The sequence below is a fragment of the Quercus suber genome, unplaced genomic scaffold (genome assembly GCF_002906115.3).
Source record: "Quercus suber isolate HL8 unplaced genomic scaffold, Cork oak 2.0 scaffold_444, whole genome shotgun sequence".
NCBI classification, from domain to species: Eukaryota; Viridiplantae; Streptophyta; class Magnoliopsida; order Fagales; family Fagaceae; genus Quercus; species Quercus suber.
The window spans coordinates 223,116-249,723 of NW_027069895.1; the positions used below are offsets into that span (position 1 = coordinate 223,116).

Below are 26,608 nucleotides of genomic sequence, written 5' to 3' on the forward strand. Positions count from 1 at the left end.
CTTTGGCTTTTCGTCTTCCGTGGATCATTTTGAATCATAGAAAATTGAGGATTTCCATTCAATCATACATATACTTAGAAATACACCATATATATATTTGGAAATCCATACTATGTAATCATTCATCCACAATCATGGCACATGCTTAAGAGCTAGTGCCTTTAGGAAATTAAAAATACCTAAACATAACTTCGTCCATGAGCAGTATAAAATACTTATACACTTAAAACACAATAGTAATAAGTAAATACTGGAAAATAATATTAAACACATTACTTCAAACGTCTAAGGACCTCGTCCATAATCACCCTTCATTGATAGTATATCCTTAGGTGTTCAACATTCCACGGGTGCTCTTACTTTCGTTCATCTAGGGCTTCCAAATAGTAGGATCCTTGTCTCTTGGAGTTGATAACTTTGTAAGGTCCTTCCCAGTTTGGTCCCAGCTTCCCATGGGCCGGGTTTTTGGTGGCCAAAGAAACCTTTTTAAGGATGAGACCCCCAATGCTGAAACGCCTGGATTTCACCATGGCATCATGCTGCTTTGCCATGAGATTTTTGTACCTTGCTGTTCTTTGCTCCGCGTCCATTTTTACCTCGTCTAAGAGATCGAGGTTAAGACGAAGCTGTTCGTTGTTTTCCTTATCTTGATACTTCATCACCCTATGACTGGCTATATGCATTTCTGCAGGTATGACTGTTTCGCTCCCATAAGCTAGTTTGAAAGGAGTCTCTCCTGTGGGAGTCCTCACTGTTGTTCTGTAAGCCCACAAAACACCTGGTAACTCATTCGACCATATTCCTATTGCCCCCTCAAGTCGAGTCTTGATGATTTTCAATAAGGATCGGTTTGCTACTTCTGCTTATCCGTTAGCCTGTGGGTGGGAAGATGAGGAGTAGTGATTCTTGATTCTCAGTTGCTCACAAAATTCCCTGAAGGGTATGTTGTCAAACTGTCGTCCATTGTCAGACACTAATACACTAGGTACTCCGAATCTGCATACAATGCTCTTCTAGACAAAGTTTTTGACATTCTGTAATGTGATTTTCACTAAGGGTTCAACTTCCACCCATTTAGTGAAATAATCTATCTCTACCACCAAAAACTTCATTTGTCTAGTTCTAGTTGGAAAAGGGCCTAAAATATCCAAACCCCACTGTGCACAAGGCCAAGGGGCCATCATTCGGGTAAGATATTCTGACGGTTATCTAGGAATATTACTGAAACGTTGACATTGACAACATACCTTAACATATGCCTTAACATCAGCTTGGATGGTTGGCTAATAGTACCCTACACGGATGACCTTGTGGACGAGTGATCTGGCTCCTGAATAGTTACCACATGCTCCTTCATGAACTTCTCTAAGTATGTAATTTGCCTCATCTGGGGTTAAGTACCTCAGGTATGGTTGTGAAAAATCTCTTTTGTACAACACTTCGTCTACAAGGACGTATCTAGCTGATTTAACTCTAAGCTTCCTGGCTTCATCCTTCCCTTCTAGAAGCCTTTCGTCCTTTACATATGATACAATTGGGGTCATCCAATTCTCCTCGCCTTCTATTTGTAGTATTTCTAGGAGATCTATGCTTGGCATGTATTTTATTTCATCAAACTTGTCCATCACTTCATTAGCGGAGGCTTCCTTCGCCAAGGTATCTGCTTCTATGATCTCTTCCCTTGGGATTTAAACAAAATTAGCTTCTTTGAATTTCTTCACAAGGCGTACCACTTTCTTTAAATATCTTTTCATTCTATCTTCCTTGGCTTCACATGTCTCATTTACTTAGCTTATGACCAACTGTGAGTCTCCTAGGATGAGTACTGAGCCCGCTTCTACAGATTTAGCCAACTCCAACCCTTTAAGAAGGGCTTCATACTCCACTTCATTGTTAGTTGTTTGGTACTGTAAGCGAACCTTATACTTCAGTTTATCTCCTTCTGGTGACTGCAAAACAACTCCTATACCTCCTGCATATAGCGTAGATGATCCATCTACATGGACGACCCATTGTTTATTGCCTTCTTTCTCTTCCAAGTCCTCATGACTAGGAGTGAACTCTGCAATGAAATCTACCAGGGATTGAGCCTTGATTGCATTCCTCGGCTGGTATCGAATGTCAAACTCACTAAGCTCAACTGCCCATTGGATTAGTCGTCCTGCAGCTTCCAGTTTATTCATTGCCTTCTTAAGTGGATGGTTAGTCATGACATTGATGACATGGACCTGGAAGTAATGCCTTAACTTCCTAGAAGCTGTTATCAGTGCAAATGCTAACTTTTCTACCAGTGGGTACCTTCCTTCTGCTCCTCTCAATGCTCGACTAATGTAATACATAAGCTTTTGTACTTTTTCTTTCTCCCTGATCAACGCTGAACTCACAGCGTGCGAGGACACTACTAAATAGAGATGTAGTTCCTCTTCTAGCACGGACAGACTTAACAATAGAGGCATAGTAAGATAGTACTTCAGGTCCTAGAAATGGCAAACACTTGTCTGTGGCTTTTGAAACAAACTTGTTAAGTGCTACAACTCGTCCAGTAAGGGATTGGATTTCCTTGATATTCTTCGGTGGTTCCATGTTCAATATGGCTTGGATTTTGTCTGGATTTGCCTCAATTCCTCTCTGTGAAACCATGAATCCTAGAAACTTTCCTGATGATACTCTGAATGCACATTTACTTGGGTTTAGTTTCATCTTGTATCACCTAAGTGTTTTAAAGGTTTCTTGAAGATCGTCCAAGTGGCTTCCCTCGTCTAAGCTCTTCACAGGCATGTCATTCACGTACACCTCCACATTTCATCCTATCTGTGGACGAAACATATGATTCACTAACCTTTGATAAGTTGCCCCTACGTTCTTTAAACCGAAGGGCATCACCTTGTAACAAAACAAACCTTGACTAGTAATAAAAGAGGTCTTCTCTTGGTCAGCCTTGTCCATCTTTATCTGATTATATCCTGAGAATGCATCCATGAAACTCAACAACTGATGGCCAGCTGTGGAATCCACAAATTGGTTAATGTGTGGTAAAGGATAATTATCCTTAGGGCAGGTCTTGTTCAAGTCAGTGAAGTCTACACACATCTTCCACTTGCCATTTGCCTTCTTTACCATCACTACATTTGCTAACCAATTCGAGTAATAGACTTCCCGGATGAAATGTGTTGTAGTCAATTTCTAAACCTCTTCCTTGATAACCTTGTCTCTTTCAGGAGTGAAGACTCTCTTCTTTTGTCGAACAGGCTTAGAAGAGGGGAACACATTCAATCAATGAGTAATTACTCTTGGATCAATACCAGGCATGTCGTCATGACTCCACACAAAAACATTGGTATTCTTTCTCAGAAACTGGACAAGGTCTTCTTTCACTTTCTCTTTCATACTTGTTCCAATCCTAGTGAACTTCTCAAGATCATTTTCTTGTAATAAAACATCTTCCAATACTTCAGTTGGTTCTGCAATAATTCTTCTTTCTTCTATACTCATAGTCTGCATCTGCTCGTCCACAGCCAGTATGGCTAGATAACACTCTCTGACTGCAAACTGATCTCCTTGTGCTTGTCCAATCCCGCATTCCGTAGGAAATTTGACTGATAGATGGTAGGTAGATGTTACTGCCTTCCAACTGTTTAAAGTTGGTCTTCCAATGATGGCATTGTATGAGGATGAATAATCCACCACAAGGAAATTCACTTCCTTAGTTATCTGCTGCGGGTATGACCTCACCACTACAGGCAATGTAATGATACCGACGGGCTGCACTTTCATTCCTCCAAATCCTATCAGTGGTGAGCATGCTGGACGAAGTTGATCTCGTCCAAGCCTCATCTGCTGGAAGGCGGGATAATACAATATATCTGCCGAGCTTCCATTATCCACCAACACCTTCCTGGTTGTATAACCTGCAATGAGCAAGGTAATGACAATCGCATCATCATGTGGATGATGAATCCTCTCAGCTTCTTTGTCCGTAAAAGAGATGATTGACTCGTCTACTTCTCTCGTCCTCGGGGGGTAGTCTAGAGAGTTAGACGTTTTGCACCGCTTCGAGATATGTCTTTTTTGCCTTGGAAGATTGTCCTGTCGAAGTGCCACCAATGATAACCCTTATTTCTCTATACCATTATTGATTGTCCCATAAGTAGCTCTCATACCTAAAAGAACAAAAATCTAACCCAAAACAGACTAAAAAATAATACAATCCCTTCCAAAAACAAAGCAGTCTAACTTAAACAACCTAAAATTGAAAATTGCATTAAGATTGAAAATAGTGTGACACAAAACATAGAAATTAGCAAAGATCAAAATACTTGTAGCAAGTAAGCTATTTAATAGAATTTGCAAATAAAAAATTTCTCAAATGAGCATTAAAACCAAATTATCCTCAAGTAGAAATTTTCCATCAAAAGAATAATGCCTGCCACAAAAAAAAGCTTATCATAGATATAGGATGGCAAGATGTAGAGCAATAAGTTTCAAAGAACAAAATGCCCATTGTTCCTAATTTCCTGTTTCTTTGCCAAGTTTGCATTCTATTACATATTCGAATATTTTTTTTTTTTTTTACACGTTCAAATATATATGTATTTTTTTTAAAAAAAATCAATAGAAATAAGGGGGAAAATCCCTAAACTTACCATTAAATTATGATATTCATTGTAACACAATTACATGCCTCAATCACCGTGATTTGTGAACTCTTTGACCTTTACATCACAACCCCAGGAAAAATAATTTAAAAAAGAAGCCAACAAAGAATTTGTAAACAAAATAAAAAGAACATAGGGAACCAAATTATAAAGAGGAGCAACATGTGATAAATAACACCTAGTATGAATTTCAAATTAAATACATAGATAACTATCACAATCAAATTTATAAATGATTGGATTATAGTATATTTATGAACTGCATCAATAACTAATAAGCTGAATTTTTGAAAAAAAAAAAATTGCTTCAATGAATGAAGCGATCCTTAAATTATTGATAATGAGGAGATATCTAATAGAATTTTGATAGCAATAATTAATTAGAAATAGATAAAAATAAATAGGTTTAGAAAGTATAATTACAACTATAATTTCCTAAACAATGTGCTTCTTACAAATATATTACTTTCAAGTACATTATAAGCAACTAAAGTGGTTGGTAACATCCCCTGTGATGGATACAAAATATTATTCAAGAAAAGAAAGTTAAAAAGAGAATGATGAGAATATCCTTGGATCCATTCTCTCAGCTTTCTTTCTCTTCTTAGCTATGATTGCGTCTTCTGCGTTCATAAAGTTTTGGGCTGAATGGACAAGTTCAGCCATAGACTAGGGCTCCTTTTCATGCAACTTGTGAATGAATAAGTCCGAGTTAACCCCATTGTGGAAGGCTGCCAATAGTAGCTTATCATCCACCTCGTCTACTGTCAGGGCTTCCTTGTTAAAGCGCGTGATGATGGAACACAGGCTTTCATTCTCCCCTTGCTCTATAGTTAACAAGCTGGATGAGGAATGCTTGTGTCTCTATCCTCCAATGAAATTATTAACAAATAATTTGCTTAACTCCTCGAAAGAACTTACAGAATTCGGGGGTATTTTGCTGAACCACACTCGCGCTGGTCCCTTAAGTGTGGTAGGGAAGACTCTGCACATAATCTTGTCTAGAACCCCTTGGAGATGCATTGTAGTCTTGAAAGTAGCGATATGATCGAAAGGATCGCGCGCTCCATCATATGAATCCAGGGAAGGCATTTTGAACTTTGGAGGCAATTGATTGCCATTGATGGAAGCCGTGAAAGGGGAACCTGTTCGGTGAACCAAATCTTCTACGAGATTCGTCCTTCTCATGTTCTCCTTCATCTCCTCCATAACCTTTCTCATCTGATCCATCTCTTTCTCCAAATGTGGCACCTTTCGTGAAGTGATGCCCTTTGATTGGTTCTCGGACTCAGCGTTTCCCCTTCTATCTTCTTAACTTTAGGCTTGTTCTTCTACATGTCCTTCACGACGCTGTCTCTCTATCTCCCTAGTCAACTCTTGATTCTGACGAGTTAACTCCGCCATGGCGGCTGCCATGGACTGTATGTGTTGGATGGAAAGAGATTGCGTGACAAGCGCTGATTGGCGATCTCGATTGGGATGGTTGGAAGCATCCATACTCTCTTGGTGGCCTGGGCTAGTGGCCCTTGATCTAGTCTAAACCATACAGCCTTTTGTCAGAGAAGAATAAACTGTCAAACTTGAAGTTTTCACAGATAATTTCTCCCTTACAGACGGCGTCAACTAATGCTGAATAGAATCAGTAGGCTGAACAACTCGGCTTTGATGGGCTGAAAGCGGTAGCGAAGGCCTGAAAAATGAACACGCTGTCAAAGGAGACTGGGGTGGACCGGCCTAAGATCCTCCGATGGCTAAGTTAGTATCTTCCTCACAAGTGAAATTCTAATTGTATTGTAGTAATGTCAGAATGGTCTCATACCTGTGCCTGATTCAAACCGGCCTTTATATAGGGAACCTTGGGGCAGTTATTTGGTTTAGTAACTTCCCCAAGATTCGTGGAAGTCCGAAATTACGGAAATAACTTCCCTAACGGCCACAGAAGTAGCAACCACTGGTGGAAGTTACATACTTAGGAGAAATTGCTGCGATGAACGCGGGATTATTAACCGCTCCAAACTTCTAGAATTTTACCGAGTGTCACATGGTCGTCCATGTGCTTTGCCCATGGACGACTCTGTGTACATATTGATGTTGTGTGATCGTCCATGAGCTTTGCACATGGATGACTCTTCTGACCTGATTTACTGAGGTTTATTCAATTGATCAATACTCAAGGACGACACATCTAGACGAATCAGAGATGGTCTGGCCATTTGGCTAACTGATGATCATGGACGACTCCTCTGGACGATAATTGATGATCATGGACGACTCCTCTGGACGAACCATAGATGGTAATTTTTGCTATCCCATCAATTATTTTACCACATCATTTTACAACATCTCATTTATCAGATGTTTTATCATTCAATTCTATACATTAAAATAATATTTACTACACATTAAAATAATATATTATCCTTCCCCCATTATCATCAACAACACCAACAGCCACCATCGGCCATCACCCCTACAACCCACCACCACTGCCACTGTCACCGCCCATAGCCCACAGCCCACCACCACCATTAGATCAACCCAAATTGCAGCCAAAAAAAAAAAAAAAAAAAAAAAAATCATATCATGAATATGACATCTCTATGACCGGGACCCACACCTTTAATTAAAAGATGTGAACATTGCTTACAGGGAACAACTTAGTTACTGCTCTCAAAATCCACTCAGCCTATACATAATTTGCAATTTCGTTGCTCAAAATTAAAGATATTTCCAAATCCAAAATCATAAAAGTATTTTTGGCCAACTAACTTAACTAATAGAGCATCTAGTCTTCTCATATCCTACCTCCCCTCATAATTTTGGGAGTGTAGGTGATGAGAGGAGAGATCTCAATTACGTAACCTATCATTAATGAATGCTACTTACCCCTTGTAAATATTTTCTTAAAAAAAAAAAATCTCTCTCTGACATCAACATATGTTTTCTCTTTGTACTATTTTGTAAATTTATTCAGCCCTGAAGAAATTTTTTGACTCTGCCACCGGCTATAAGATATATAATACTATTATTATATTATTTATTAATTTACTTTAAGAAGCTTCTACTTTCTACACGTTGTGGAAATTGACAAATTGATATTTTTATTTTAGATCAACCCAATCCATTTATAAACGGATAATTGAATTCTTTATATAGAGTACGGCGACATGTGGAATCATTTTGCATGTTTATATCAATGTATCGTACCTATACTCGTAAATGTACATGTATCTGTGTCGTTGCTTCTTAATCGGTAAGAGATTTTACCAACTAAAATGGCTCATACTTTCTTATANTATCCTACCTCCCCTCATAATTTTGGGTGTGTAGGTGATGAGAGGAGAGATCTCAATTACGTAACCTATCATTAATGAATGCTACTTACCCCTTGTAAATATTTTCTAAAAAAAAAAAATCTCTCTCTGACATCAACATATGTTTTCTCTTTGTACTATTTTGTAAATTTATTCAGCCCTGAAGAAATTTTTTGACTCTGCCACCGGCTATAAGATATATAATACTATTATTATATTATTTATTAATTTACTTTAAGAAGCTTCTACTTTCTACACGTTGTGGAAATTGACAAATTGATATTTTTATTTTAGATCAACCCAATCCATTTATAAACGGATAATTGAATTCTTTATATAGAGTACGGCGACATGTGGAATCATTTTGCATGTTTATATCAATGTATCGTACCTATACTCGTAAATGTACATGTATCTGTGTCGTTGCTTCTTAATCGGTAAGAGATTTTACCAACTAAAATGGCTCATATTTACTCTATATTTTTCAGGAGCTAAATTCAACAAGTCCAGTCGTCCACCCAAAAACATAAAAACAAAGTAAAAGACAGAATTTGTTACCTACCGTCTGTTTAAAGCCATTAAGATAAATAGCTTGAGTACAGGTTGACTCTCCAGGACATAGAGCGTTGAATAACGTCAACAAGAACAGTAAGAACATCTACAGCATCTAAATATTTGGCACATTTGTCACACCACACAAAAATGGAGCTTTATGAGATGTGCCAAATCTCAAAAATTATACAACATGGCTACAATACCATTGCAAATTTGCAACGGTACAGACAGATGTTGCAAAATTTTATTGTTTTATATTCTCTTTTTCTCTCCTCTCTCTTCATTTTTTCTTTTCTCTTCTCTCTCACTCTCCAATTCCCTCTCTCTTCTCCCTATACCGGTTCCCTCTCTTTTCAACCAGTCCCGGATGTTCACCGGCAACGACGATGGCAAGCTCTGATGACAACAGTGCGCTCCACCATGCTCGATCAAACATGCTCGATCTCACCCATGCTCTAGCCACGCTCAATCTTGCCGATCTCACCCACGCTCAGCCACGCTCGATCTCGCTGATCTCACCTCGGCCACCGTCGATCTCACCCTCTTCCCTCTCCTCTTTATCTGCCTTTCACTCTGCCTCTCTCTGGTTGTGGGTTTTTTTTTGGTTTGTTATTGCTTATTGGCCTCTTGAATTTTAATGTATTTTAGAATATTCATCTTTTGTAAAAATAAAATCTCAAAAGTGGGAGTAATTATTGTTGTTTGCTCCATCTTTTATTTAGTAGAGTCGTGAGTCTCGTGACTCATGAAATACAAGACAGAAAGTTATAGTTGTGGTAGTACCTTAATAAATGTGACCAAGTTGTGTACCAAAATATAAAAAGACAAGTAACCAGGGTCCCCAACCTTCAGGCTGCTTTTATTTATTTATAATATATTAGCAAAAGGAAATTACAAAGTAATTAAGTAGCAAAGATTATTTTTGTTAATTTATTTTACTATTCAGTTTATTTTTGCTAATATTTATGAGTCTCACTGTACCTTTTGATGCTATTCATAAGTTTCACTGTATTATTTCAACTAATTTTTACTTTTATTTATAGTATTTTCGACAAAAAGTTTTCAATTTCAGCAAAATAAGTGGATTTCAAAAAGACCTTTAGTGCATTTGGCTCTAAATTAAAAAGTCAACTTATATTACTATTTAACTTATTTTTGCTGCTATTTATAAATCCTACAATACTATTTCATCTAACTTTTACCTTTATTTATAATAATTTAAGTAAAAAGAATTTTAATTTCAATAAAATAAACGAATTTCAAATAGAGCTAAATACATAGGTCCATGCAATTAAAGGCATGCGGGGGAACAAAAGAGATAAAAACACCATCTCTTTAAGGCCCAGAGTTCAGCAATAATACTAGAGGCAAGTGATAAGCATTTTTGGGATCAAAGTCCCCAGAAGGAGAAGATTCCCAAATGATGGAATCATCAGTAGTAGAGACAGACCTGATGGGAATGGCCTTGATGAGTTGATAAGTTCTAGGAGGAGATGACAAAGGAGATATGCAGTGGAGGTTCCAAAACCCCATTAGAGATTACATATTTAACTAAGAGTTTTTCCTCATCAATGTCAGAGGAACTTCAATGAGGTTTTTCACAATACTAAGAGGATACAACTTGTCATACCATAATTTCAGCTGAAAGAGTTACTCCCAATTTGCCATCAGGTGCATTTAGAAAAGAGAGTATTGCCCTTTTTTATTTTATTGCGGACCATGTATCAGAGCAAGGTTCAAGGGACTCTTTTTCATGGAAAAGTCTCCATCTCAACTTGGCTAAAAGAGCTAATATAAGAAGGAATGGTAGAAATGGTGGCTTGAGAAAGAACTAAAAGTAGTATTACAAAAGTTGAAGAAACAGAGGTTGAAGACTCAAAGCATAACGGCTAGTTTTGCAACAGCTACGTGTGAAGAGTTAAAACGGAGTGTTTTACTTTAATGACACACGATGTCATTTTACATTTATACACGCATGTCACATTAAACTTTTAAACCAGACGGTGTCATTTTGATCAAAGGCGTTTCCCTCTTCATAGATTCAAGACGTGCTCTGTTTCTCCTCTGCTGGGTTCAATTATGAATAAGAGTAGATATTTGTAGATATTTTATATGAGATGTACAGCTGTAATCTTCAGTCAATTTTGGTAGAAGTTTGTTACAGGTGGTTAGATGAGAACCTTCTAGAAGCTTCTAGAGCGGTTACAATTCTTTGTAAGATATAAATAGAGGATGTGTACGTAGTGTTTATTTTTAACAAGCTTGAATAGAAATCTTTTTCTTGGTTCATCATTTTTTCTCTCTGTTTTTCTCTCAATCTGCTATTGTTAAAGCTTCAAGCTTGTTATCTTTCATGGTATCAAAGCCTGAATTCATGGCTTCCACTACTACTTCTATAAACACTAATCTTCCATCGCCATAGATCACTACTCAAGCACCTTCACCATTATTGCTACTGTCTAATAAGTCAAACTTGATGTCAATCAAGCTTGACTATACGAACTATATTCCTTGGAGGCTCCAGTTGATCACAATACTGGAAGCTTACTCTCTAGTTGAACACATTGATAGTTCAACCTCACAACCTGGTCAGTTTCTTCTTGATGCTCAAGGGCACATGACCACGAATGTGAATCCAGAGTTCCAGACCTGGAGAATCAAAGATAAGGCTCACCTCAAAAACCTTGAACCTTGAACCTCTTTGGTTTTTTGAACGGTCCAAGTTTTAAGGCCATGACTAAGACATCCAAAGTTTAAATTTTCTTCCTCCTAATTATCAAAATCATCAACAACCAAAAAAAAAAAGAAAAGAAAAGAAGAGATAATAGGTAGAAATTTGAGTTATAATGTCATGAAATGGCAATTGGTTTCAAATTTAACATTCAAATATCATGCTTAGTATGCTCAAATCTCAATTAAGTTAAAATTAGTTTGATTCTGATTCACGTTTAATATATTTCCAAAATTAGAAAATCAAAAACCAAAAATAAAAAGTTGTATGAACCCGTAATTGAATCGACCCAAACACCGACCCGCCCGTAACCCGTTTGCCCTTTCAGAATTTCTAAGCGCCCAAAAATATCAGAAACACAATACAAACAGATGAGATAAACCGATAGCAGATTTCAATAGTTGAGACTTTGAGAGAGCTTACAGTTTGCCATGAAACCTAAAAAAATGCAGCCATGGAACAAGTTCTCTCTTCCTCAACCATAATCTCTACAACAAAAATATTTCCACTCAAACCTTACAAAATCCATCTCCAAACTCCAACCATAAACCTCAAATTCTCCATTTCTCCAAAGAAAAACAATCACCTTAATCTTTCTTCTTTTTCTTCTTCTTGTCTATGTTTCTCTAATAAAACAAGTGCCACTTCAACACCACCACCAATATTAACTTCACTAACTTCCACTCTCTGTAGTGACAACCACCACTGGATGGTGCTCATGGAGGCACCTCCACAAGGGGTCAATTCCAAACCACAAGTTATTGAATATTACGTTAAGACATTGGAAAGAGTTTTAGGCAGGTGGGTATGTTTCAAAATATTCTTTTCTTGTCATCTTGCAAATGTTTCTTAGCTTTTGGTCTGAAATCCTGCTTTGGTTGTGATTTTTTGAATAACAGTGAGAAGGATGCTCAGATGTGTACATATGATGCTTCTTGGGATACCCACTTCGGCTTTTGCTGTGACATTGATGAAGAAACCTCCCGTGAACTTGCCGGTAAGTTTCTATAGCAGAAAAAGTCTTGAGTCATCTGATGTGCTTCAATTCTGTACCATACTGTTGCTTTCATGTTTGTGGAGAAACTAAAATTGTGAGAGGCACTTTCATAGTTTCATTAATATTGATGTGTAATGAATATGTTTTAGGACTACCCGGCGTTTTATCAGTTAGGCCTGACCCAGATTATAGTTCTGTGAAAAAGGATTATAGTTCTTCAAGTATTCAATCCAGTTATCTGTGAAGCTCACAAATTGGAAGTAATCTGTTATTTCCTGTGGGGAGTACCAAACACTGGCTTGTTCGAATGGACAAGCCGGGGATTGGAGTTGTTACAAAGGCTCAAATGGTTGATTATTATGCTCAAATACTGACCAAGGTTTTGGGGAAGTAAGTAAATAACATTTGAGCTTGTTATTATGTTTCTGTTCCATTTTATTGTAACGTCTCTAACAGTGGAATAATAACTTTTTGTAGTGAGAAAGACGCACAAATGTGTATTTATCATGTTTCTTGGCAGTCCAACTTTGGGTTCTGTTGTGAACTTGACAATGAATGTGCACGGGAACTAGCTGGTTAGTATTTGCATTTGGTTTCTCTTTGCCACGGTTGTGATATGTATTTTGCAGCTTGAAGACAAATGCTTCCATATGGTGTAGGTGTACCAGGTGTATTATCTGTTCAGCTAGATAAGAATTTTGAGTCAGAGAATAAGTATTATGGAGGTTTGTACGTTTTTCAAATAATATCTTTGTGTGTTTTTTTAATGTTTGATCAGATATAATATGCTCCACATCTTTTCTACCTTGCAACTTCACTTCTCTTCAAGCATTGTATTCAGTGATGTCTTGATCTCAGAGATATATTGCAAATTATTAACTTTGACTGTTTCTTTCTTTTCTTTTCTTCTTTTAATAATTTCTATTTGAAAGGCCTGTGTGTCAAGAAAGTGTATAGCAGCAGCACCATGTAACTTATGCTAGTATATTTGTGTCAGTGTCATAACAAATACATGTTTTAGAGATTCTAATCCTTAATCAACCAAAATGTTTATGTGATTTCACTGTATGAGATGATCTCTCAAGTAATTTAGTTATGTAAATAAAGCAATTATCTTTAGATGTTTTATTAATTTGATCTGGATTTTAGTGGAGGGGTAAATTCTATGTCATTGTAGATGGCCAGTCTTTGAAGCAGCTAAAGGAAAGTTGTATAGTCCGGTAGCAGCCATGTGTCTTTTCCTTGAAAGTGGAAGACTTTGTATTGAGTAGAAAAATAGGCTTTATAGTGGCTGCAGTTCTTTGTGGCAGAGATGAGTCTTTTCCTTGGTTAGAATCATGCATTGGGCTTGGGAACACTTTGTAGTGTGTAGCAGTTCTGATTCTAGAGTTTGTGGCAGAGCATGCCTTTGCAACAGAAAGCACACAATGTCAATTAATGACTTATAAAAGTGGACAGAGTTTGATACTGATTGTGAAGGTTGCTAAGTGAGCTTTAGCACAAGGGAAAGCTCAAGGAAGTAATTCCTGATCATATTTTATTGTCAAGCTCAATGAGAATGTTGCTGATGGAATTGGGCATTCAAAGAGAAGTATTATGTCAGGTATACTGAGACATGCAGTAGTTAGTAGAGTTGTACAATATATGAAGTATTAACCATAGCCATGAGAAGTATACCCATGAAACTTTAACCATATGGCTTGCAGGAGGTTTAACAAAATGAGCAGATTAGGAAGGTATCTGATGCTGGGGTAAGAAAGAGGTAAGTACAGTCAATCTCATCACAAAAACTGTCATGCAAAGTCTTGAGCGAGGAGAAAAGAATTAGATGCATTGAGAAAGAGAGATTCCCAATGTATCTATGTGAGGGGTGAGACTGAAAAAGGTAGGGTCCAACTTATTATATTCTTAAATGGAATTCATCCAACTGGTTGGAGTTAAGGTGCAGTTGATAACTTTAAATGGGTTAGAAGATTCAAATGCTACTGAGGAAAGTAAATTGCTTACTCCTTGTTCTTGGAAAACTATTTTGGAAAGCCATGGGAAAAGAAATTATATTCCATAGACCCCAAAAAGTGATGTTTAACGTTATAGTGACATGTATGGTGGAGTATTTCTCTAATACTCGCTATTAACTTTGATAACAACTAGTTTATATTAGAAAATGGCTTCAGGTCTCGTTCTTGTGAATTGATTAAGGCTCATCTTTAAATTGAATTTCATGTATAAAAGGTGGTTTTGGCATATATTTTACAACATGCATGAAGTTTTAAGCAAAAGGAGGTAAGGCTGCCCACCTACCATGACCTCTCCTAGACTCCACAACAGTGGGAGCTTTGTGCATTGGGTACGACCATGAAGTTTTAAGAAACTCTGCTGTTGGTTACTCAAGCAAATGAGGAGGAGGTATGCAATGCTGGAATTGGTGAAGATACTACAATAACATAATAAAATTGTTGTACTTAGTGCACAAAGGGTCTAGGAGAGGTGATTGGTAGGCAACCTTAGTGTCTTACACCCAATTTTATTCTGGAGGGCCTAATTCCTAGACTTAAGTCTGCAGCTTGTCACTTTGGGTGGATGGCACTTGCTATCGCACTAAGGCCCAACCTCTTTGTTAAATTACCGATTCTTTCAAAAGTTTAAACTATTAAGAAATGATGAATTTAATCACTTAACCATAATTCTAACATTCTCTCTTACGTGTGGGCCTAAACTTCCCCTTAATAAGTGGGGGCTTAGCACATGGGAATTTAAAATTTTTAATCTGAGATAGAGTGAAAACAAGGATCGAACTTAGAATTTCCTGCTCTAATACTATATTAAATTACCGATTCTCCCAAAAGCTTAAGTTATTAGGAAATGGTGAATTTAATCACTTAACCATAATTCTAACGCTCTCTTTAAATAGCATAATAATTAACAATAGTTTTTTTAATTCTTAATCCAGTTGCTCTGAAACATGCCTTAGCCAAGATGGGTTACTGGCTAGTCCAACTTGGTTAATGATGATCAGATGATGTAAGTGAGAGTGTCAAGATGATTTGGTTGTGTGAGACAGAAATCTTCAATGGTTAATGTGAGGCATATTTGGTGCTGGTTAAGGTCTGTATGAGGGAGTGACTGACATCTGCCACCCCAACAAAAGCAAAAATATATAATTTATTGAAAGCCTGTATTTTGTGCTTTGTGATAATAGACGGATCTTTATTGGTGGCAATGCTTGAGGGTAGGTATTTAGGTGATATTACACTCTAAGCAGTCCCATTTAATATAATATTTTTCATTACACGATTAAGAAATTTTATAGTATAACCTGGCAAACGTCATTTTTTTTTTTTTTTTTTTTTTTTTTTCATTTTTACAAATTTTGAACATTTTGGAATTTCTGAAAAAAAACCTCATACAGTGTGATGGACTCCGGTTCTATCAAGTGCTATAAGAATAGTAGGCGAAACAATCCACTTTGAGGCTGGCCAGCCTCGTAAAATAAGAGGAAGGGGGTGGGGAGACATTTGAGTCAGAATTATTCTGAGATTCCTTTATCGAATACAAAACCTACATAAATAGCCAACACCTCTCCTACCTCATTGAAAAGACTAATAGGAATGATAACCAATCTATTTTCTGCTTTATCTCCCGAGTCCAAGGAACCACTCTTCGTTATAATTTGATAAAACCACAGCAAAACTTGGCAAAACAAATTTAATCTATCTAATCTATTTCGGTACCAAACATGCAAAAATTGCAGCCAACCTTGTGACATTGCTTGCTGCCTGGCTCATATCACAGTGTTTTCACCTGCTCTGATACATTCACCAGTGAGGTGAACATACCAAGCACATTAGGTTATATCTTTTGTTAAGGACCTAGTCCTATAGAAACCATTAACTTTTTCAGTTGTTAAACTTGATAAGACCAATCTCAATGCTGGTGACGCTAGGACTAATGCTAGTGCTGTGGAAGTTAAGTCCAAGATTGATACCGGTGCAGCGAAAGGCAAGACCACGATCTCAAAGGCAGAGCATGAGGTAATGGACATGAGCTACTTAATGGAGACAATAGAAGCCATACCTTACCATGACTTGTTTATACACAGTTATGATGAATTGCTGCCACGAGGCTTAGGGAGATAAGGCTGTGATATAAATTCTTGTAATCATAGGTAGTTGTAGTATAAGCTTGTAACCACTTTTCCCTTCAAAAGTGGAGATTAGTTTTTTATTCATTATTTTTGTATCATATAGCTTTTTGTATATATAGAGCTAGGCGATTGTACTTAATTCATTCTAGAAAGTTGTATTGCTTAGTCTTCTTTAATAAAACAGAGAGTTTTTTTTCAGAGAGAGCCTTCACCTCTTTTTACATGGTATCAGAGCTTTGGCTAGCACAGATTCACTGATTTCCTAGCCAATCTCTCTTCAATTTTCTTTCTTTGATAAGATATTTTCCCGAGAAAATCCATTCTTTTAACTTCTGAAGAATTTTCTTGAGAAATAATCTGGTTGTCTCTGTCTTCGTCTTCCTCAATTGAGTTTTTGAGTACCATCCATGGCGTCTCCTAAATCGAGTGATCAAACCAGTCGTACCTCTCAACCAAACACTGAAATCAATTCTTCAAATCTTCCAAATCCATATTTTCTCAATTCCAATGAAAATCCAGGCAACATCTTGGTTACACAACCACTGCTTGGAATGAAGAATTATCACTCTTGTTCAAGGGCTATGATCTTAGCTCTCACTGCCAAGAAGAAGATAGGTTTCATTAATGGCAAAATTGCTGAGCCAGATCCAGAATCTCCTCTCTATGAAGATTGGTTAAGCTGCAACACAATGGTGAGTTCATGGATGATCAACTCCATGCATGTTGATGTATCTAGCAGTATAATGTATTGTCAAACTGCCAGAGAGATGTGGCTTGAATTGCAAAAACTCTTTTCACAAGGTAGTGGTCCCAAGATTTACAATCTTCAGAAGGAGATTTCTAACATCTCTCAGAACCAAATGACAGTCACAGAGTACTTCACAAGATTCAAGAAGCTAAGGGATCAACTACTCAATTTGGAGCCATTACTAGAGTGTACCTATGGAGCAATCAAAACCCTAAGTGCTTCTCATGACAAGACTTATGCTATGAGGTTTTTGATGGGTTTGAATGAGAATTTTGAGACTATAAGGACTCAGATTCTGATGTAGGAGCCTTTCCCTTCGATTAGCAAGATTTATGCCTTAGTTCTTCAAGAAGAGTCTCACAAGAGTGTAGGACATGGAGGATCTTACACTGCAAAGCCTGATTCAGTAGCAATGTATGCTAATTCAAAGGGAAGTAATTCTGGTAATCCTACTTGGAACAAAGGAAACAACAAAAAGGAGAGACCTTTCTGCACTCACTGCAACATGCTTGGACATACAATCGACAAATGTTACAAGTTACACGGTTATCCACCAGGATATAAACCAAAAGGAAGATCAAGTGCTAATCAGGTCACTTGCCATCCAGGAATAGCAACTGAGAGTGGTTTAGTTCAATGTCCTATTTCTAAAGCTCAGAGTGAGCAATTGTTGGCCTTCCTCAATGCTAGTTGTAACTCTGGTGAGAATCATCATGCAGCCAATGTGAGTACTGGTAATGGATTGGATAATTTGGTTTCTGGAGCTGTTGATGTGTGTTCATTTGCTGGTGTTCCTGCTACTGCTGGTGTGGCAGCCACTAATCCACATCCTCAAGTTTATAACAATTACCTTGAAACTATGTTAGGTATTGTTTCTAATCTTGCTTTCAGTCCAAATTTGACACATTCCATCTTTTCAGCCAAACTGGTTAATAGAACCTGTTTTGGAACTACTGATTGGGTCATAGACACAGGTGCTACTGATCACATGGTGCATTCTGTGTCTTGTTTCACCACAATAATTGCCCCATTGAACACTCATGTAAATTTGCCCAATGGTGAGGTAGCCTTAGTCACACATATTGGGACTGTCAAAATTAATGAAAACCTCATTTTATATAATGTTCTTTGTGTTCCATCTTTTAGCTTCAATCTCATATCAGTTAGCCAACTTGCCAAATCTGTCCTATGTTGCCTTATTTTTTTTTGGTAACTTGTGTTTCATCTAGGACCTTGCTCATTGGAGCACCCTTGGTATGGGTAAAGAGTGTAATGGCCTCTACCTGCTGGAAGATAGCAATTCAGTCTCTTCTTTTGTTTCAGCTGCTTTTTCTGTTAATAAAACTCAGCCACATATATGGCACTTGAGGTTAGGGCATCCTTCCAATGCCAAGCTGAATTTACTCAATTCAAATAATGTACAGATTTGTGATTCAAATAAAGATTTCTTTTGTGATGTTTGTCCTCTTGCCAAACAGAAAAGATTGCCTTTTAATGAAAGTTTACATATTTCTGAGAATTTTTTTGATTTGATTCATTATGATTTGTGGAGTCCATTTTCTGTTTCTACCATTGATTCTTGCAAATATTTCCTCACTATAGTGGATGATTGCTCTAGATGTACATGGGTTTACTTGTTGAAGCACAAATCACAAACTCAGTCCATATTAGAGCAATTTTGCACTATGGTTGAAACTCAATTTTCTACGTAAATAAAGGTCATTAGAACTGATAATGGAACTGAATTCATCATGAGTGATTTCTTTGCTAAAAGGGGCATTTTGCATCATTTGAGCTATGTTGAAACTCCTCAGCAAAATGCAATTGTATAGAGGAAACATCAACATATCTTGAATGTAGCAAGGTCACTCATGTTTCATTCTCATTTGCATTTACATCTTTGGGGGCATAGTGTTTTAACCGTTGCATATTTGATTAATAGGATTCCTAGTTCACCTTTATCTCATAAAACCCCTTATGAGGTCCTTTATGGCAGTACTCCTTCCTATGCTCATTTGAGGATCTTTGGCTGCCTTTTTTATGCTTCTACACTTGTACATAACAGGTCCAAATTTGCAGCAAGAGCAAGGAGGTGTGTCTTTCTAGGCTATCCTTTTGGCATAAAAGGTTACAAAGTTTAAGATTTGTCCACAAATGCAGTTTTCATATCTAGAGATGTGGTTTTTCATGAAAACATATTTCCTTTTATTGATGGTAAAGCCTCAATTTCAGACCCTTTTACTTTAATTACTGAAGTTGATGGTCTTGCATCTTCCAGCTCAGGTAATGACTCTTTTGTCACTCCTATTACTATCCAAGATGAGTCTATTGCTTGTTCAAATCTTGTTCCTGATCCTATTCCAGTTCAAGTTTCTTCTCTCCATTCTGATTCCTCTCATGCAGCTTTTGATTCTACTGATTTTTCAGTTCCTTCTTTACCTATGTCCATTGTTCCTACTTCTGTAACATCAGTACCTACTTATACATCAGCTCATGAACCACCATTAGCACCTATCAGAAGATCATCTAGGCAATCCACTAAACCAGTCTACTTACAGGATTATGCTTGTGTTACTACTCATGTTTCTGGTGCACCTTATGATGTGGCTGATGGGCTTACTTACTCCCATTTAGAGTCTTGTTATCAATCATATCTGTTGGTAGTTAGCACATCACCTCAAGAGCCACAATTCTTTTTCCAAGCTGTTAAAGATCCTCTTTGGAGAGCAGCGATGGACAAAGAAATTCAGGCACTTGAACAGACTCATACTTGGGAGCTTACCACCTTACCTCCTGGTAAAACCCCTATTGGGTGTAAATGGGTGTATAGGATTAAGTTGAATCCTGATGGAACAGTGGAGAGATACAAGGCTAGACTTGTGGCTAAGGGGTACACACAAAGGGAGGGCATTGATTTTTTTGAGACCTTCTCTCCTGTTGCTAAGACAGTCACTGTTAGAGTCCTTATTGCTTTAGCAACTGCTAGGTGTTGGCCCTTCACCAATTGGACATAAACAATGCTTTTCTACATGGGGATTTAGATGAAGAGGTGTACATGTCATTTCCTCCTGGTTTTCACAGTAAGGGGCGGACTTCAATTGCCTCTTCTTCTTCAAATTCATCTACTCCTATTGTCTGCAAGCTGCTTAAATCCCTTTATGGTTTGAGACAAGCTTCAAGACAATGGTATACAAAACTGTCATACACTATTCAGCAACTTGGATTTGTTCAATCTATCGCTGATAACTCTCTTTTTGTTCATGCTAAAGGCTCTTTGTTCACAGCTATATTGGTCTATGTGGATGACATGGTCATCACAGGAAATGATCCTACTTGTGTAGCAACTTTGAAGTTAATTTTGGATGCTAAATTTGGAATTAAGGATCTTGGATCCCTTAAGTTCTTCTTAGGACTTGAAATTGCTAGAAGCAAGAAGGGAGTAAGCTTAAACAAGAGGAAGTTTGCTTTAGACATTTTAAGGAAACAGGCATGATGGGTTGTAAGCCTGCTAAATCTCCAATGGAACAACAATTGAAACTGTCAAAGGACAGTGGTGAACTTCTATCAGATTCAAGCAAGTATAGAAGGCTCATAGGTAAATTGATGTACTTGACACTTAGTAGACCTGATATCACATATGCCGTGAACAGGCTAAGCCAATTTTTAGCCAAACCAAGAGTTCCTCATATGCAAGCTGCAACAAGAATCTTGCAATATGTTAAAGGTACACCTGGACAAGGGATTTTCTTTCCTAGTGATTCAGATTTACAATTGAGAGCATATTGTGATGTTGTCTGGGCAGGATGCCCAGACACAAGGAAATCACTTACTGGATATTGTATTTTTCTTGGTGATGCTTTGATTTCATGGAGATCAAAGAAGCAGTCAATGGTATCAAGATCTTCAGCTGAAGCTGAGTATAGATCTATGGCTAGCACCACCTGTGAAGTTACTTGGATTTTATTTTTACTATGAGATTTGCAAGTGAAGCATGAGAAGTCAGTTTTGCTTTACTGTGACAACCAGGCAGCGTTGCATATAGCTGCAAATCCAGTGTTCCATGAGAGATCAAAACACATAGAAGCAGATTGTCACATTGTTAGAAACAGAGTTTTAGATGGTACAATCAAGACTTTCCATGTTGCATCCAAGAATCAATTGGCAGATATTTTTACTAAGGCACTTGGTGTTGACAACTATGTTAGAATGGTTAAGAAATTGGGATTGATTAATATTTTTGCTCATCAAGTTGAATATCCAAAATATATTGTGGATGATCAAGCAGCAAGAGCTTTGCTCTTGAGGGGGGGTGTTAAACTTGATAAGACCAATCTCAATGCTGGTGATGCTAGGACTAATGCTAGTGCTGTGGAAGATGAGTCCAAGATTGATACCAATGCAGTGAAAGGCAAGACCATGATCTCAAAGGCAGAGCATGAGGTAATGGACATGAGCTACTTAATGGAGACAATAGAAGCCATACCTTACCATGACTTGTTTATACACAGTTATGATGAATTGCTGCCACGTGGCTTAGGGAGATAAGGCTGTGATATAAATTCTTGTAATCATAGGTAGTTGTAGTATAAGCTTGTAACCACTTTTCCCTTCAAAAGTGGAGATTAGTTTTTTATTCATTATTTTTGAATCAGATAGCTTTTTGTATATATAGAGCTAGGCGATTGTACTTAATTCATTCTAGAAAGTTGTATTGCTTAGTCTTCTTCAATAAAACAGAGAGTTTTTTTCAGAGAGAGTCTTCACCTCTTTTTACATCAGTTTAGGATTTTAATGACATGTTATCACCTAGTGTAAACAGCTGGTTAGAGGATTGGTCGAGTATTTGATAGAACTTGACTGCTTGCAGAATAGACATTATCTGTTAACTATTAGAGTAAATTCTGAAACCTTCCTCAATAGAGGGACTGATTGATGCCATGTTTACCAGGTGCTAGAGTGCTTGTTTATTTACGTTTTTATCATGCTTCTGTTAGTTAGCTTAAGCATGTTTTATTATTATGGAGAGGAAATCTTCTAATGTGAAGTGGAATATGTCATTACTCTTCAAGTTTTTTTTTTATAACTCTTACTTTTCATTTTTTTTTTTTTTTTTTTTGATAAGGCTTATTCTTCAATGTTTACACAGTGGAAAATATGCAAATGATGATTTAATAACTGGATCACTATTGTTGTTATATGGGGTTAGAATAAACTATTGAAATTATTAATCTTGATTTGTTTTTAATACAAGGCCAATTCCCAATGAATCATTTCATGTCATTCAGACTATATCTTTAGTTTACCATTGCAACAATTCTTTCCATTGTAGAGTAAACAAGCTGTATTTTCAGGTAATAATCTACAGAGTTCCACAGATCTGCCAGATCCTTCAGAAGCAGGTCAAACAACCCCTATAAAAACAAAGAAACTATTCGTTACAGGTATATTGCAAGACTGTGAGTTTGAATTCTTAGCTTGTAAATTTCATATTTTCGAAGACCACTTTTATGAAATAATTCAAGATTTTTATTTATGAAATGTGGATGCTTGTTCTACTATAATGGTTGTCTAATTATGCTTTTTTGAGTTTTACCTGAGTAACATTTGGTTGTATTTAGTCTTTGGAGATTCCCTGGACCATGCCATGGTTTCCTCTTATGAGATCATAATGTATTCCTTGTAGTTTCCATTCTGAAATCCAAAAGTTCTCCAGTCCAGCGACTTTATTTCTCCCTCTTTTTTTATTCACAAATGACAGTGATTTACAATCTTGATTTAAAAACAGGGCTGTCATTTTACACATCTGAGAAAACCTTACGTGCTGCATTTGAAGGCTTTGGTGAGCTTGTTGATGGTATGTTTGCATTTCCATGCTCATAAATGACATGTTTCATTAGTAAGGTTATACCCGTGCTGATGCACTGCTTCCTCAACAGTTAAAATTATAATGGACAAAATTTCCAAAAGGTCCAAAGGTTATGCATTTATAGAGTACACTTCAGAGGAGGCTGCTAGTGCAGCACTCAAAGAGATGAATGGCAAAGGTAAGTTTTCTTCCATTACGAATCTTCCTTGTATTTTTCTTGTGCTTAATGTTCAAGCGCAGGTTTGTTTTCCTTAAGCTTTGGCTCATAATTGTAGACAAAACAAATATAACACTCTGAATAAGAGAAAGGGTAATCTCTCTATTTTGTTCCTGGTTCTTACAGATTGTTAATGGCTGGATGATAGTTGTTGATGTTGCCAAGACTAATCCACCAAGATACAGCAGGGGTTGCCCCAGATAGGAATTTTGACAAGAGAACGATTACTGATACACTGTCTTCAAGGTCAAGCAAGATATTCAGGCTACTGCTCTTAAGGGGTTGGACTATTCTCATACTGCCACCTAAATTTTTTTCGATGAGTACCTGCAAGAGGCAAGAGCCTTTATCAGCTCCAGATCTTCAAGTGAAGCAGTAGTCGTTCACATTGAGTTTTTTAGTCATTAATATATTATGGAGACTCTCATTTATATATATATATATATATACTAGTTAGGGCAGCACGTGCAAGGCACGTGTTAGCCATGGGAAAAAAAAGTAGTTATTAGGATCAATTTTAGATTTTATTTGTATCACAAAATAAAGATATAAATAATTTGATTTTTTAAATACATAGAAATTTACATTAATCAAAAGAGACATTAATTTTAAGAATTTTGATAATTATGTCATAAAAAGTTAATCTCATTCGTATAAGACCGTAATAGATCTCAGATCAATATTTTATTATTTTATTTTGACCTATAACTTACACCTCAATAGTTGTAAATATATTATAATTACAACAAAATGTCACGACATTTTTAGTTGTGCTAGATCTCGGTATAATATTTATTTTATTTTATTTTTATCCATAAGGAATTGATACATGCGTCACAACATTTTCATAATATCTCTATGTATACATTGTACTTAATTACAATGTAAATTTATATTGTAGACACAAAAAAAATTGGCAAATTTTGTACACATTTACAAAATTTGTATAAATTTTTTTTTTTTTTTTGTGCAAATGTGTATAATATTAACCACTTTTGTGTATTTACAATGTAAACTTGCATTGCAAATACAAAGTAAACATATAAAGATTTTAAAAAAAGAAAAAAAAAGTGCACCTCACAAATTGAATAAACCAAAAAAACACTATTCATAAGCCTTTGGCTTTTTTTATATAGTTAATAGATATGTCAGCTTACATAAATATTTGAAAAAAAAAAAAAAAAACAAACCGATAATTGGAAAAAAAAAAAAAAAACTTTAGGCACGGTAGAAATTAATGTTAAAATGTTGTGGACTTAGCATTTTTTTTATTGATCTATAAGAAACTAAGATCTTAATATTTTTGAAAATATTGTGATAACAATAAGTGTTGTAATATTTTCTCAAAACATTTATTTTTAGTTGTGGTTGGTCACAGTTTCATATTTTATTATTTTATTTTCGACTTATAAGAATTGACACGTCAATAATTGTGAAATTTTTTGTGTTAGTATAACAATATATATACTAGCTTACATACATATTTAAAAGAAAAGAAAAAAAAAAACTAATTACTAAAAAAAAAAAAAAACTTTAGGCACTGTAGCTACCGTGCCAATTGAATAAACCAAAAACATTACACAATAAGTGTTCTAACATTTTTTCAAAACATTTATTTTTAGTTGTGGTTGGTCACGGTCTCATATTTATTATTTTATTTCGACTTGTAAGAAATTGACACGTCAATAATTGTAAAAATATTGTGAAATTTGTTATGTTAGTATAACAATATATATACCAGCTTACATAAATATTTAAAAGAAAAAAAAAACACAAACCGATTACTGAAAAAAAAAAATAAAAATAAAAATTTAGGCACTGTAGCCACCATGCCAGTTGAATAAACCAAAAGCACTGCACAATAAGTGTTGTAACATTTTCTCAAAACATTTATTTTTAGTTGTGATTGGTCACAATCTCATATTTTATTATTTTATTTCGACTTGTAAGAAATTGACACGTCAATAAGTGTAAAATTTGTTATGTCAGTATAACAATATATATACCAGCTTACATAAATATTTAAAAAAAAAAAAAAAAAAAACTATAACTACTGTAGCTACAATGCCAAGTGGCACTGTAGTTACTGTTCAAAACTTGGAAAAAAAAAAGTGGCTCACAAAGCCAAAGCCCTGTAGCTATAGTACTTTAACGCATTCACGCATGTCAATAATTGTGAAAATATTGTAAAATTTGTTTTGTAAAAAAAAAAAAAACACAAACCGATTATTGGGGTAAAAAAACTTTAGGCACTGTAACTACAGTTTTGGTCAATAATTGTGAAAATAATGTGAAATTTGTTGCATTAGTATAAATATATATATACTAGCTTACATAAATATTAAAAAAAAAAAAAAAACTTTAGGACTGTAGCTATAGTGCCGGTTAACTAAACCAAAAGCACTGTATATAAAGAAGAAAGAAAAGACAAAAAAAAAAAGCATAAAACAAACCAAAGAGAAAAAAAGAAAAAGAAAAAAAAAAAAAGGGACTCACGAAACCGAAGCAATGTTGCTGCTACAGTGCTTGCATAGTGCAAACACACTGAGTGCACAGTGCTGAAGCACTGTAGCGGCATAGTCGGTTTTTATATAAAGACTAGTGTGAGTTGCACGTGCAAGGCACATGCTAGTCATTTAGTGAGAGAATTAATATAGATTTTTTTTTTTTTTTTTGAAGAAGTATGAAGTCATGTACTTAAATTTAAAATAACTATTTCAATATCTATGTATTATGACAATTTCTTAGAACTTATTTACTAAATGTAATATCTACACACCAAAAATGCTACAAAGAATGATAATGAATGTCATCATCTTTCTACAATATTTAAATTTTCGCAATGAATGATAATATATGTTACAATTTTTTGAAGATCTTCATTAAATTAAATATTTGCAATCATCTACAATGAAGATTTTGCTATTCATATTTCATTCTTTATTATCTTATTTTATGAGTTTAACTACGGTGTTTAGCTTACTTATTTTTAATGAATACCCTTTTAAGTAGGAAAATAAATTAAAATAAGTGCAAAATAACAAAAGACATATGTCATCAAAGTTTTTATTAGATAAAATTATAAGTGTAGAAGATTTAAACCTAATAAATTAGTGTTCTCTAGGTAACAAATAGAATACCATATATTTATTCTAACTCAAAGCATGACTACCAGTCTACTACATAAAATTCAAATATACAAAGAAATTTTTGGGACATTAAAATTTAGTAGGAGTATATTAGACATTGCACAATGGAATATTTTAGGAAAATATAAGATTTTGTTAGGGTTTAACTATGCTCATTTACAAAATATAAATGATGAAATTATTCAACTTTACTTTAGGAGGGAATGCAAATACCCCGAACATAAAGGAGGAA

General features: G+C 35.8%; 2 protein-coding genes across 3 annotated transcripts; one reads left to right on the forward strand and one right to left on the reverse strand.

The window, feature by feature from the left end:
* Positions 1-356: 356 nt before the first annotated feature.
* Positions 357-3,120, reverse strand: LOC136062720 (uncharacterized). Its single transcript, XM_065762152.1, has 5 exons — positions 2,840-3,120; positions 2,385-2,668; positions 1,804-2,257; positions 1,402-1,680; positions 357-759 (listed from the first exon to the last, which is right to left on the reverse strand). Exons 1-5 carry the CDS (start codon positions 3,118-3,120, stop codon positions 357-359), a joined length of 1,701 nt encoding a protein of 566 aa, XP_065618224.1.
* Positions 3,121-11,648: 8,528 nt separating this feature from the next.
* Positions 11,649-23,747, forward strand: LOC112018281 (organelle RRM domain-containing protein 1, chloroplastic). 2 transcript variants are annotated; one of them, XM_024050797.2, is made up of 9 exons: positions 11,649-12,056; positions 12,155-12,252; positions 12,402-12,642; positions 12,730-12,827; positions 12,912-12,977; positions 22,496-22,585; positions 22,930-22,998; positions 23,081-23,188; positions 23,354-23,747. In XM_024050797.2, the coding sequence occupies exons 3-9, from the start codon at positions 12,560-12,562 to the stop codon at positions 23,359-23,361; spliced, it is 522 nt and encodes a 173-aa protein (XP_023906565.2). In that variant the 5' UTR covers positions 11,649-12,056; positions 12,155-12,252; positions 12,402-12,559; the 3' UTR covers positions 23,362-23,747. The 2 variants fall into 2 exon arrangements, with proteins under 2 accessions (XP_023906565.2, XP_065618235.1); XM_065762163.1 differs by lacking the exons at positions 12,730-12,827; positions 12,912-12,977; positions 22,496-22,585; ... (1 more) ...; positions 23,081-23,188; positions 23,354-23,747 and having other exon boundaries at positions 12,402-12,548.
* Positions 23,748-26,608: the final 2,861 nt, after the last annotated feature.